This window comes from Sitophilus oryzae, unplaced genomic scaffold, assembly GCF_002938485.1.
Source record: "Sitophilus oryzae breed Bouriz unplaced genomic scaffold, Soryzae_2.0 scaffold_684_pilon_pilon, whole genome shotgun sequence".
Classification (NCBI taxonomy): domain Eukaryota; kingdom Metazoa; phylum Arthropoda; class Insecta; order Coleoptera; family Curculionidae; genus Sitophilus; species Sitophilus oryzae.
Genome location: NW_022147289.1, coordinates 1,272,660 through 1,286,068, shown reverse-complemented (window position 1 = coordinate 1,286,068; position 13,409 = coordinate 1,272,660). Strand labels below are relative to the sequence as shown.

At 31.2% G+C, this 13,409-nt stretch overlaps 2 protein-coding genes across 2 annotated transcripts; one reads left to right on the top strand and one right to left on the bottom strand.

Annotated features, from left to right (window-relative positions):
- Positions 1-378: 378 nt before the first annotated feature.
- Positions 379-1,547, top strand: LOC115888171 (caltractin). Its single transcript, XM_030907786.1, has 4 exons — positions 379-452; positions 505-696; positions 1,028-1,161; positions 1,221-1,547. The coding sequence occupies exons 1-4, from the start codon at positions 450-452 to the stop codon at positions 1,405-1,407; spliced, it is 516 nt and encodes a 171-aa protein (XP_030763646.1). The 5' UTR covers positions 379-449; the 3' UTR covers positions 1,408-1,547.
- Positions 1,548-2,954: 1,407 nt separating this feature from the next.
- LOC115888146 (ribose-5-phosphate isomerase) lies at positions 2,955-8,881 on the bottom strand. Its single transcript, XM_030907741.1, has 2 exons — positions 8,355-8,881; positions 2,955-4,476 (listed from the first exon to the last, which is right to left on the bottom strand). Exons 1-2 carry the CDS (start codon positions 8,845-8,847, stop codon positions 4,166-4,168), a joined length of 804 nt encoding a protein of 267 aa, XP_030763601.1. The 5' UTR covers positions 8,848-8,881; the 3' UTR covers positions 2,955-4,165.
- Positions 8,882-13,409: the final 4,528 nt, after the last annotated feature.

Below are 13,409 nucleotides of genomic sequence, written 5' to 3'. Positions count from 1 at the left end.
CAAAGATACGTATCAAGGTCAGCAACTTAAAACCATAGACTAAAAACACATGATTTTAGTTTATTGACCAATCAAATAGAAGTTTCTTGTTTCTTGTTTTCAGGGTGCAGCCACACTATCCTAAAAACGGCGTATCGGCGTAACGGCGTAACGACCTTGAATCGATTTCCAGTAATTCTATTGGCTGAAATTTTTGACAGATGAATTTGACAGATAAAATTTCTGACAGATGAATGTTTCAGCCAATAGAATTACTGGAAATCTATTCAAGGTCATTACGTCGTTACGCCGATACGGCGTTTTTAGGATAGTGTGGCTGCACCCTCATTTGAATTCTTTTTTTTTTGACTGTCAAAAATATCAACAAAGAGGGATTTTTAATATTTTCAAATTTCATAAATTTGAGTAATCTTTAAAGCAATTTATTAAAAAGAAAATATTAACTTTCGATGGTGAGTTTTAATTTGTAATATATATAATATGTTATTAAACGAAATATTTAAGGCATCTTCATCGTCTGGCATAATTAAGAAAGCACCGCCTCGAAAAAAATCTGGCCCAAAATTCGAATTAGGCGAAGAGGAGAAGAATAACATTAAAGAAGCCTTCGATCTCTTTGACTCGGAAGGATGCGGAAAAATCGACGCAAAGGACTTAAAAGTTGCCATTAGGGCTTTAGGATTTGAACCTAAAAAGGTATAGATTTAAAAACTTCAAGCCCTGTGTTTTGTTGTGATACACATTGTGTTTGGTTTTTCTGTTTGGTCGGAGAACTTATTATTTATTCAATATTAAACGTCATAGTAACCACTAAAATTGTGTGTATATAGTTTAGTTAATTCTACACTATGACTACCTAGTGTTCCAGAAAAGCTCCATACAAGTTCTATTTTCACTCGCAGTCTTTTTTATCTAACATGTTACCACACATTATTATATTTTCATAGATTCTCAGGCCATTTAATTATATTTACACTAATATAGAGCTTTTATGGAACACTATGTTACTTTGTAATGTTGATTATAGGAAGAAATCAAAAAAATGATTGCAGACATTGATAAAGACGGTACAGGAAAAATATCATACGAAGATTTTCTTGAATTAATGTCGATGAAGATGGCAGAAAAAGATTCCCGGGAAGAAATACTAAAAGCTTTCAGGTAATTTTTTTGTAATAAGTATAGACTGTATGATTAATACATATTATCTATCGTTAAAGACTATTTGATGATGACGAGACCGGTAAGATTAGTTTTAAAAACTTGAAACGAGTGGCCAAGGAACTTGGAGAGAACCTCACAGATGAGGAACTGCAAGAAATGATTGATGAAGCAGACAGAGATGGCGACGGTGAAATTAATCAAGAAGAATTTCTACGTATAATGAAGAAGACAAGTTTGTATTAAAGAATTACTTACTTACTGTATTCCCATTTGTTCCTTTTTCCCATTAAGTTAATGTTTTATTATCTTAGTCTATTTTTAGAATACTTTTCTATCTTGAACTTTTTTTACCAAATAAAGATATATTTTTTGTGGTATATGAACACATATCTAGTCACTTTTGTTAAATATACATGTGTTTAATTTAGTAAAAGTATCAATATATACCAGAAATCTCGAGTATTGTATCTCAACATTTTGTTTATAACATTATAAATGTTTATATTTAAGAAATATAGATTTTTTAAGGATATTATCACATTGAACTAAGAAGTCTTTATAGAAAAATATCTATTTTTTCGTTGTAAGTGTGAGTGAATGCACAAATATACACTCAAACAGAGTTAAGTTTATGAAAAATGTGTTTTTAGCAACTTCTTTAAATATATTAGTACAGGGTGACTCAGTATTCCTAAAGAGCTTTATAATATCAGGTTTTCTCTACGATTTTCACTTCATATTTTTGTAATAAAATATGTGGACAATGGGGGTGATCTAAATATACCGTATGATCGAAAAAAAAACGGCGTCAGCGATGGCTATGAAATGACTATCGATGACACATTTCCCATATAATTTTACATATAAAATGACAGCAATCTTCATTTCATAGCCATCGCTGACGCTGTTTTTATTCGATTATATGGTACTTTAACACTAAATCTGTATGTTTTTAAAGGAATCCTGTATATTTTTTAGTGCAGTGAATTTGCTATAAAATTTCCTCCCACTCCAAAAATACCATATGTCAATCCATAGTATACAGTGGGTTGTTAAAATATTTGTATTTCTTAATAATTTTTTATTTGAGAAATTAAAAAAAAAATATAGTACTGATGCAGCTGAAAATTATTATTTTATATAAAAACTGCGTTTATTTATGATATAATATACAGAGTGTGCCATTTGAAATAGTAGTGAGAAATATGTACATCTGGTTTCGATTGACCCTGTGTTTTGGGAAGGACAATATTATGAAATATTTTCAATTAAAAACATTAATAATTTTTAATCATTTGGATCGTGTCCAGATAATAATTAATAATCTAGTAATGGTAAACATATTTCTGTATCCTGTATCGCCCTGTATATCTAGGAAAATATCTTTAAAATATACATTACTATTATCTGAATATTTTATAAAAAACGTTTGAATGAAGTGAAAATCCCAACAGGAAACCTGATATAGGACTTTTGGACACTCGGTATATAAAAAAAGTATTAAACAAATTCTTGATCTGTTTAACCCTGGTTGATATATAATTATTGATAACATTTTTTTATTTATTTTTTGGATTGCTAATAAAAAGTAAAAAAATAACTACAAGTGTTTTTCTAATATTGGTATAAATCATATGATCAAAAAAAAAAACGGCGTCAGAGAGAGATGCCTTGGAAACGAAGATCGCCGTAAGTTTGTATGTAAAATTATATGGGGAATATTAACGATTGTCATTTTTCCAAGCCAACTAGATGCTGTTTCTTTTTTGACATTTAATAAAAGTCTTTGGTTTTCCTGATACTGTTTTTATTAAAATATATCAGTTGCATACCCAACATTAAGGAGTAGAGAGCCTATTTTCAGATTTTTATTCACCAAATGCATTTAAAACAAATAGGAACAAGATGATATCAGTTATAAGTATCTATGAAGAATCGCATATACTGTATGATCGAAAAAAAAACTGTATCAAAGACCGCTGGGGAATGACAATGGATGATAGTTATGGCGAGGTCAATCTCTAGAGCTTGACCTCGCCAAAATTATCATTGATTATTATTCCTAGCCATCTTTGACGCCGTTTTTTTTTCTCCATCGTATGCAGGGTTGGGTAACGACACGAAGAAAATTAATTTTCTACGTATATGTAGAAAAGTGCGTAGAAAATGTAGAAAATCTGAGATCAGGTACAAAATTAATTTTGTATATTTAAAGGCGTTTTTTTCACTTAGAGGTTTCTTCCTTTCTATTTTCTTTAAATTCTATAAATGTTAAACCTGTAATAAGTGTGCGCTAACACTATCTCTCTATTCTGTGACGGTACTAACTTCCTGAAGAGACAGTAATCGATCTGAAGATTATTAGAATATTTTTTTCTGTGAAATCTGAAGACCGTACAGAAAAGTCTGTTTTTCTTTTCTTTGAAAGCTTTCGTTAATCCTTGTTTTTTAATTTTACAATAGAAAGCCTGTGGTTTTCATAAAATATATATGTTACAAGTTACAGTAAAAGTTGGAGATCTGTGATTGTTAACGATTACTAGTAAAAGCTCACATTCACGGATTTGCAAGACTACGCTAGTAAAAGTTCGACAGGTATTTTTGAAACCAACTTTTACTAGTGAATGCTACCATTCCCTGGAGATAGCAGTGAGTTTGAAAGATTCAGTTAGCGCGCATGTTGTCACATGTTGGCAACGTTGACAGACATCTGGCGTAAATTCGTTTTGTTTGTACAACTTCGCTATAGAATCCATAGGGGAGCCAATATCTGGACAGTTCAAATTTTGCATGGGATTTCCTATGTCACAACGACGATGCAACACCCGGTATAAACTCAAAAAACGGCTTATAATATACAAAACTAATTTTCTACGTCTGGGCATGTAAAAAATGTAGAAAATTAATTTTCAGTGTAGAAAATACGATAGAAAATATAAAATTTTCTACCTACCCAACCCCGATCGTATGGTATTCTTCTTTAGACCCACAACAGCAAGGGTTAAGATTGAGTCTTAACAGATCCATCTTTCAATCCGAAATAGGCTTTACTGGCCATGCCAATGAAAAGTCCCGTATCAACGATCCCCGGCCAAGAAACCAAATCATCGTTGACCGTTTTCCAGTTTAACGATTGATCGAAATCTTTCCAGTCCAGTATGAAATTGCCATTGTCCGTGACCACTGGACCAGCTTTGTTCACTGCCATCCGTAACGCTACATCTCCCTTGTATTTCTTCTCTAATTTAAGTTTTATAGGAACATAAGCCAGTGGTGACACTTCAATAGGTATTCCTTTTTTATATTGTTCACCTTAAAAAGAATATTTCATTTTATTCGGTTACCATTATTCTAAATATACCGGGTGACGTAGGCTTCCGAAAAAGCTATATATCTTTAGTGCTCGAACTCACTGACGACCAGGTCGCAACGATCTGGCCGTCGCACATACGGCAAAATAGGTACTTTACAGCGACAAAACCATATTTTTTTATTCAAACTAAGCACAAAAAAACACAGCTAGTAGAATTCTATAAGTAACTCCCCATTTAAATCCGTTTATATTTTTTTCAAATGATAATTTATAAAAGCGCAGGCGGCTTTGCAAGCAGACATGCCTCGCGCGACTATCACGCTAACCTGGTTACGTCAGAATATGTCACAGTTACAGTTAGTATTTGTATCGATTTCAAAGTATTTTAAGTAGTTTTTCTAGATGGATCCTATAGCTACAGGTATGTACTACTAAGTTAGGGCCATCGTAAAAAAAGATCGTCAGACACTCTCTCTAAATATATGGAGGTAGAAAGTTTAGCTTCCAGTTATTTCAATGTTTACAATATAAAGAAGAATCTACAACAATAATTACTTCTATTTTTATGAATGTTTAAGTTACTTTCTTATTTTTTTTTCAAAATAATGTACCTAGTAGAAATATAGTCTAATGAACCCTGTTTGAAAAACGTTAAATTAAATATCATATTTAAAATACAGTTGTCCTCCTTGTACATGACTACAATACAACTAAAAAAACTAATTTAATAAAAAAAAACAAGTGGTTGTAGAAAAACTTTAAATATTATTTTTTTTATTTTTTAAACATCGAAACTCAAAGGTATAATAACAGGTATCATACCAACCATAAATAGAGTAGGTATGTCATATAAAAATGTTTTGAGTTTTTACTAGAATCGACCCTTGACAAAAAAAAACGGATTAGATTTAAGTTTACCTTTGATCCAGTCTGTATACTATTTCTTTGGATTTTCTGCTCGTGTGCAAAAACTACACTAAAACACTATATCTTATAGAAAATAAAATATTGTGCCTTGAATTTGAGGGATTTCATCTGAAAATTTATTAATTTGGAAGAAAACCGGCAACAAGCGGCAGAAAATAATAATATTTCCGTGCAGTCTTCTGGTCGCAACGACCAACGGACAGCCAGGACGTTAGTGTGCGCTATATCATTTGATTTAACGGTTTTAGAGGTAGCTGCGGCCTGGCCGGTGCGACCTGGTCGTCAGTGTGTTTGAGCCCTTAATGACAAATTATTCTTGCTAATAAAAAAAGCTAAAAATCAGCTAATAATCAAAAAAATTGATTATTAGGTTAGTTAAAAGGTAGTTGTACATTGTTGTAAAATATAGTTATGACACTTTTAATAATAAACGCCATCTATTGAAAAAGCGGAAGTGAAATCTTGTCTTATATTTTGAAAAAAAATCAATTTCCTCATTAAGTATACCGGGTGTGTCTCAAAAGTGGCTTACCCCTATAACTTCTTTATTTTTTCGGATAAAAAAACGAGATTTGGTATGTTAGTGTATGACATAAATTAGGATTGTTTGACACATTCAACAGTTTTCGGTCACTTCCGGTTTCACCGAAATGACTACAACTTTTGATTTAATTTTTAAATGGCACCCTCGGTATTTTTTTACTTTATTCGATAGAAAATGACACTTTCGCATATGGTTTATATGAAATTATAAGATGCGGTTCATAACGACAATTTGACTCGAAATATTGTGTGTGGTATCAAATTATCCGTAAAAAAATGCTTTTTTCAAATATGCTAACGAGCCACCCTCTCTCCATTTGAAAAAATTGAGATATAATTAAAAATGCGATTTGGGCATCTTTGAACTGACCAGGACAAGGCACTAAAAACATTAGACGATCAAATATATTTTTCCAAGGCTCAATGATTAAAAATTAGTGTTTTTAACACAGCCATTCAGCACTCTAAATTGAAATTTAAAATACAATTTTGTATTAAGTGAAAATGTCACAAGTTGACATATAATATGTCATTCGATTCAGAGCGCCATTTTCTATCAAATAAAGTAAAAAAATGTCGAGGGTGTCATTTAAAAATCAAAAGTTGTATTCATTTCCGGTGAAACAGGAAGTGACTGAAAACAATTGAATACGTCAATCAATCCTAATTTATGTCATATACTAACATACCAAATTTCGTTTTTTTATCTGAAAAAATAAAAAAGTTATAGGGGGTGAGCCACTTTTGAGACGCAATCTGGTAGATTTTAGGTATAGGAAGTGCTTAATATTAATAAGATTAAATCAAACTTTGTTCGATTATAATAAAAAATACAGGGTGGTCTATTTAAAACAATGGAGAAAAATACAACATTTAGTTTTGACGCACCCCCTGTATACAGGGTGATCCGCACTGTATTCCGGAAACTTTGGCACACAATAGATCTACAACACACAATAGATCTATAACACACAATAGATCTATAAGGTCGCGGTGATTAACTCCCCTTCTAAACATTCTAAAACTTTGGCAGCTTATTCTGCTGATAATAACAAGTAAAAAAGTTTGTATAAATGTATATCCTTAAATGCTTAGTTTCGGAGATACAGGGTGTAGAAGTTAAATTTTTATATCGATTTTTTCCAAATAATTTCTGAAGTAAAGTCAACATTTAAATAAAAATTGGTGCCTGGGAATTTTTTGATGAGAAATTTGATTTTGATGTCAATATGACTCCATTTTGTAGGGGACGCCACCTACACTTGTTTTATATGTTTTGAAGAGTAATAACTTTTTGTCTGTACCTGTATAAAACTACTGAGTGAAAAAATATACATTTTTGTGATTTTTTACGTAAAAAATGTCTGTTGGTAAAAATTACTACGAGCAACCGTTTTCAAGATATGTATTTACAATGGAAATACATGTCATTATTGACTAAAAATAAACATGTTGAGCAGATAGTTATTTGAGTGAAATTATAAATTTGGGTACTTCTTATTTTTTTAAATTAATTATAAATTTTTCCTCAAAAAAAAAATGATGATAAAACAGTTTCTGAACTTTTGGCACAAAAACAGTTTAAATTTATGATTTCAGTCTAATAATTATTTAGTCAACGTCTTTAATTTATGTCAATGATGACAGGTATTGATAATTTCAATTCCAAATATCTGGAGAACCCTTATCCATAGCGATTTTTACCAAGAGACTTTTTTACGTAAAAAACGTCATAAATGTATAATTTTTTACTCACTAGTTTTATACAGGTATGGACGAAAAGTTATTACTCCTCAAACCAGTTAAAAAATATGTAGGTGGCGCCCTCTACAAGTAGGAGTCATATTGACATCAAAATCAAATTTCTCATGTCTCAAAAACTCCCAGACACCAATTTTCATCCTAATATTGACGTTACTTCAGAAATTATTTTGAAGAAATCAAAATAAAAAATGAAACTTCTACACCCTATATCTCCGAAACTAAGCATTTTTACATTTATCTGAACTTTTTTTATCTGCAGAATATGCTGCCAAAGTTTCCCGAATACAATTCGGGAAACCTGTATATAAAAAATGTTATTTTAAAAAGTGTTAAAGTACCTAATTAATATTATATTTATTTGTCCGCAAACAAATGGAAAGTTATTGAAAGTAAAATGATGATGAAATAAGTTATTATCTTTTTACAATATATAAATATTAAACAATCTACAACAGATAATTTTAAAAATACAAATCTATTTGTGTTTTTTTTTATCTGGTACTGCTGTAGCTACAGATATAATATAATCAATCTGTTTTAGTTTTAATAAAATATCACTGCTCTACAAAGCTATGAATGATTTGTTAATAATTAAAAAACCTTGAAAAAAGTTCCTTTTGAAAGCTCTAATGAAAATAATTACCTAACAAACAAGAGTGCTTCGTATAGTCGGCTATGATAATCAATTGTTCTGCACAGCTAGCTACTATCTTTTCTTGTAATAGACAGCCACCACCTCCTTTGATTAAATTTAAGTTAGAATCGACCTCATCGGCACCATCAATACACACGTTTAAATGGGGCGAAATTTCTAAATCCGTTAGGGCTAATTTGTGATTTATGATGAGTTGCCTGGCTTGAAAAGATGTTGGGACACATTTTACTTTTATATTTTCTTCAGTTACCCTTTGGGCCAGCCTATCCACTGCATATATCACTGTAGATCCACTTCCGATTCCGACGGTATACCCAGATTCTACGTGCTCATCTACTGCTCGATATGCGGCTAGTTTCTTTGCTTCTTCTAAACTCATTTTGTCACGTGCTATCGATAAATAATAATACTTAGTTGAGAAGTAGTTAGAACGAAAATTTGTAAACAAATTCGCCTTTAAAATTTTAGCGGGGATATTCATGGTCACGGCCACTCTGGATTTGATACATATCTCTCTTTCCTCTCTCTCTTTCCTTGTCTAAGATACATATGTTCCGTGGCTAACGTCATTATGTTCATATCATATACTTATGTTAGGTTCATATATAATATATATTCATATGTTTGATACGCTTTGGATTTGACATTTTGTTAGAGATGGTTAAAAAGGATGGAACGTTTGATCTACCCTTTAGATGTAGTCTTTGGTTATACCACGGTTATACTCTAAGGTTATACTCATGTTATACTCCATAGTTATACTACTAGTTCTACACGGCAGTATATTGAGTTGCCTACAATTAAGAGTGAGCATTTTGAAGGGAGTGGGAAATATTTTAACTAAACTAGGAATCTTGATAGGAACCGTAGGAACATCAATAATCTTGAGGAACATCCCCAAGATATGAAGAAAGGTCATATCACAGAATAACTCATATATAATGAAGAAATGTCATAGAGTACGCAGCAAAATGCGACGGGTACGCTAAATACGCGAAATTAGTTCATTTTCGAATTATCCGGGTAAAACGCGAATTAACTAACACAGTCGGTTAATGTTTAAAGAAATAAATATATTTTAAAAATGTTCGCAAATTATCCGGTTAGAACGCGAATTATACAATATGATTGGTTATATCTTCCAACACTTGGCTATTTCGCGAATTAGCTGGATAATATGTTAAGCGAGCAATTAATGAGATGCAATATTATTACATAAATTTTACCATTCATTTTGTAAACGTCATCAACAAATCTCTGCCAGTCTAGCAATTTTTTCCAGTCTTAAAAATAAAACAAAAATCAGGCAGATACTGCTTATTAAAACAGGATAGGGTTGAATTACATATTTTTTAGAGGCTGTATTTTTTGCCTGCTTAACATATTCAATAATTATGTTCTTATAATCATCACAGTTAAAATTAAAAAGCGATTTTATCACTTTGGTGGGCCACCAAATCTTCATTCAAACGAATCTTTAACCTATTTGGTTTTGTTTGGTTTTTAGAGGGCATCAAACTTTAAATGAACCTATTTTGGTTCCAAAAATATGTAGAAGTTCCATGGATATGTCCACGGAATTTGGGACACCCTATACAGGGTGTCCCAGAAATGAGTGCAGATATTTTAAGGGGTGGTAGATCTGGTCAAAATAAAAAATAAACACATATTTTCTCTTTACCATTTTTAAAATAAATTGGAAATAACAGAGTTATTTAACTTTGAAAATTTATAAAAAATAATCGCAACATTTTGAGAACCGCCGACTATATCCAAGTACCCGGATCAAGCCCGGATTTCAGTTAATTCGACGCACTGTGTTGCCATATGGATAAGAAAGTATATGTTTAAAAGTAAGTCATAAAATCATAACACCTGAGGAGTTTGCAGAGATGCATTACATTTTTAAGATTGTGATATTATTACATAAAATAAATTAAAAGTTAAATGTTTAAAAATTAAAATTAAAAACTTACCCAACATTAAAAAAGATACTTATGATAGTAGTGGGAACTATCGAATGAATACTATCGAAACATTCGATAGTTGCAATTCATTCGAATAATTCGATAGTTAGTAAGAAAACATTCGTTGAAAACTATTCGAATAAAAATTATCGAATAGATCCGTTATCTGCCTTGAAATATTGTATTCTAGTAATTCGGCAGCAAAAACCATTCATTTATAAAATTCATTCATTTATGAAATTCATTTATTCGTCAGGATCGATTATAATAAAATATCAACTGAATTTTAGTTGTCGCCCGGCGACGTAGGTTTCTTTCCGAGAAACCCGACAGCGGTCGGTGGCAATGCTATGAAGGAAGCCGGCATCTTTGATTTTTTGCGGAGTCAGATATAGATAAGGACACATTATTTTTTTTATTGAGGTGCTGGTATTTATACAGAAAATACATTATGAAGGGCGCTGTTACCATATTTTGGTATTAGTTGATATTGGCAAAGAATATTATTGTTTGACTTTAGTTAGTTAGGGATAGTATGTCTATATATTCTGCATTTTTTTATTAATATTCTGTTGTTACACTGCAATAATACTTGTTATTTTGGATGTAGGAAAATGATTTTTAATGTTTTTAAGCAAAGACTGGTTTAATAAATAATAATAACAGTAATAATTTGTTATACTTATTAACAACAAAATTTAAAATCATTTAATATAAATATTTTTTTTAAGTAGTAGCAAAATATAAACAAAAAATTAGATGTCAAAATTATTTATATTAGATCCTATTTAAAAATAATATAGTCTCTAAATTTTTTGTGTGTGGCAACGTTGGTTTATTAAATAATAATAATTACAGAACTAATTTGTTATATTAAGAACAAATTTTAAAATCATGAAATATAAACATTTATTAATTTTCTAAGCATTCAGTGTAATGGAAGGAAAATATAAATAAAAAATTAGAAATCAAAATTATTTATATTAGGTGCTTTATATTACTATTTAAAAATTATATTTACTTTTACTGGCATTTACTTTAAAAAATAAATGAAATATTTCTTCGCAAAATAGTACATGTAAGAGAATTAGCATAAACAAAATACAAACATCGTTAACTTTTTTTTTTAAATTGGCACGTGTAAAACTTTTATTTTAATTTTCTCACCCCATAGTTTGAGTTCGATAACCATTTACTTAACTACATTACTTAAATATGATTATTAAGTTCAACTAATTCATATTATTAAAACATCTAAAATACAAATATGTATTTTTAAAATTAATTGTAAGTTCATCTCATCTCATTAAAAAATTGTTACTTCTTAAAATTTCCCATTAAAAAATAGACCATATATCATATAAAATTAAATAATTGAAAGATCGGACTACGGAAAACCACACAAATTTTCTGCACATGCACACAATCGTCAATAAATACAATTAAAAAATAACAACTATTTTAGTATTTTAACTATTTTAATAAACGCAAAAATAGCACAGTATTTTACGGCGAAGTTATAAAAATTTGGAAGAACTAATAATGCACTGACGCATACAAAAATCAAACGAATACTAAATTTCATTTATCAAAAGCATTCGATAGTCGTGGCTCAACGATAACCATTTAGTCGCACGGCGAGGTTGTCACATATGCTTTAGTATACAAATAAATGAATGATTTTATTCGAATAAAACCATTCGATAGTTGAAATCATTCATTCATTAAACATTCGATAGTCTAATTCATTCGATAGTTCCCATCGCTAACTTATGACAGATCGATGTAACTGTGACAGTTCTCTTTTTCGACACACTTAACTGTGCTGTTTTACTTGTGCATGCTATTATTTATTATTACAATAACTACTAAAATAACAGTCCCCATTTTTAACTTAACACATTTTTTTCATATAGGCTTCATCACAATTTGAACCACTGATTTACAAAACACCTTGAAAAGCACACATTACTTTGAATACCTTTCTGAATGAATAAATGTTGAGAATTATTGTCTCTTATAGCCACTTTACGAACTACTTTCAATCTAAGAAAATACATGTTTCACTCCACAATTTTAAATACGTATTTTGTTTTTTCGCTATTTTTTCGATGTATTTCACCAATTTCATCGACAGCCCAACCGTCGACCGAGAGAGCCGCGCATCACTGGTAACTGCTCACTGCTCCTTTGTCGCGCCGCCGTGTCGAGCTTGCGTCATGCGAGGTTGCCGTAGTTTCAACAATTTCAAATTCAAGACATTCGAAGCAATCAAATTCTTATTAAATTTTAAAAATAAAACAGAAAAACATGAAAGGAAACAAACAAAACACAAATGAATTGATTATTGATAAGGTCACAAAAATAAATTTCTAAAATGTTTATCGTAATTCAGAATTCAATATATCGAAAACAGCTCGACGAATAATCAATTCATTTTTGTTTTGTTTGTTCCCTTTCATGTTTCTCTGTTTTATTTTTAAAATTTAATACGAATTTGATTGCTCGAATGTCTTGAATTTGAAATTGTTGTAACTACGGCAACGTTGCTTAACATCGTCCTCTGAAGGTGCGTATTCATTATCCGAACGAACGAACGAGCGAACGAATGGAATTCGGTATATTTGGACGGTGGACCGAACGCATGCGGTCGTTCCTTTGTTCGTTCGCTCGGCCATCCGTTTCGAGTCGGTACATCAAAGGCGTTCGCAAATGAATGGGTTAAGGTGTTTTCGTTTGGTCTTAAAATCCGGTCCCGTCCATATTATTACCGAACGAACGAATGAACATTCGTTCGGATAGTGAATACGCACCTTGACGCAAGCTCACGCCACGACGGCGCGGCGCCTTAAAGGACCAGTTCACACGCGGCACTCATGGCAGACGCGCGACGGTTGGACTGTCAATGGAATAACATGTATTTTCTTAGAATGAAAGTAGTTCGTAAAGTGGCGATAAGAGACAATAATTCTCAACATTTATTCATTAAGAAAGAAAAGGTATTCAAAGTAATGTGCCCTTTCAAGGTGTTTTGTAAATTAGTGGTTGAAATAAAACAGAGAAACATGAAAGAAAA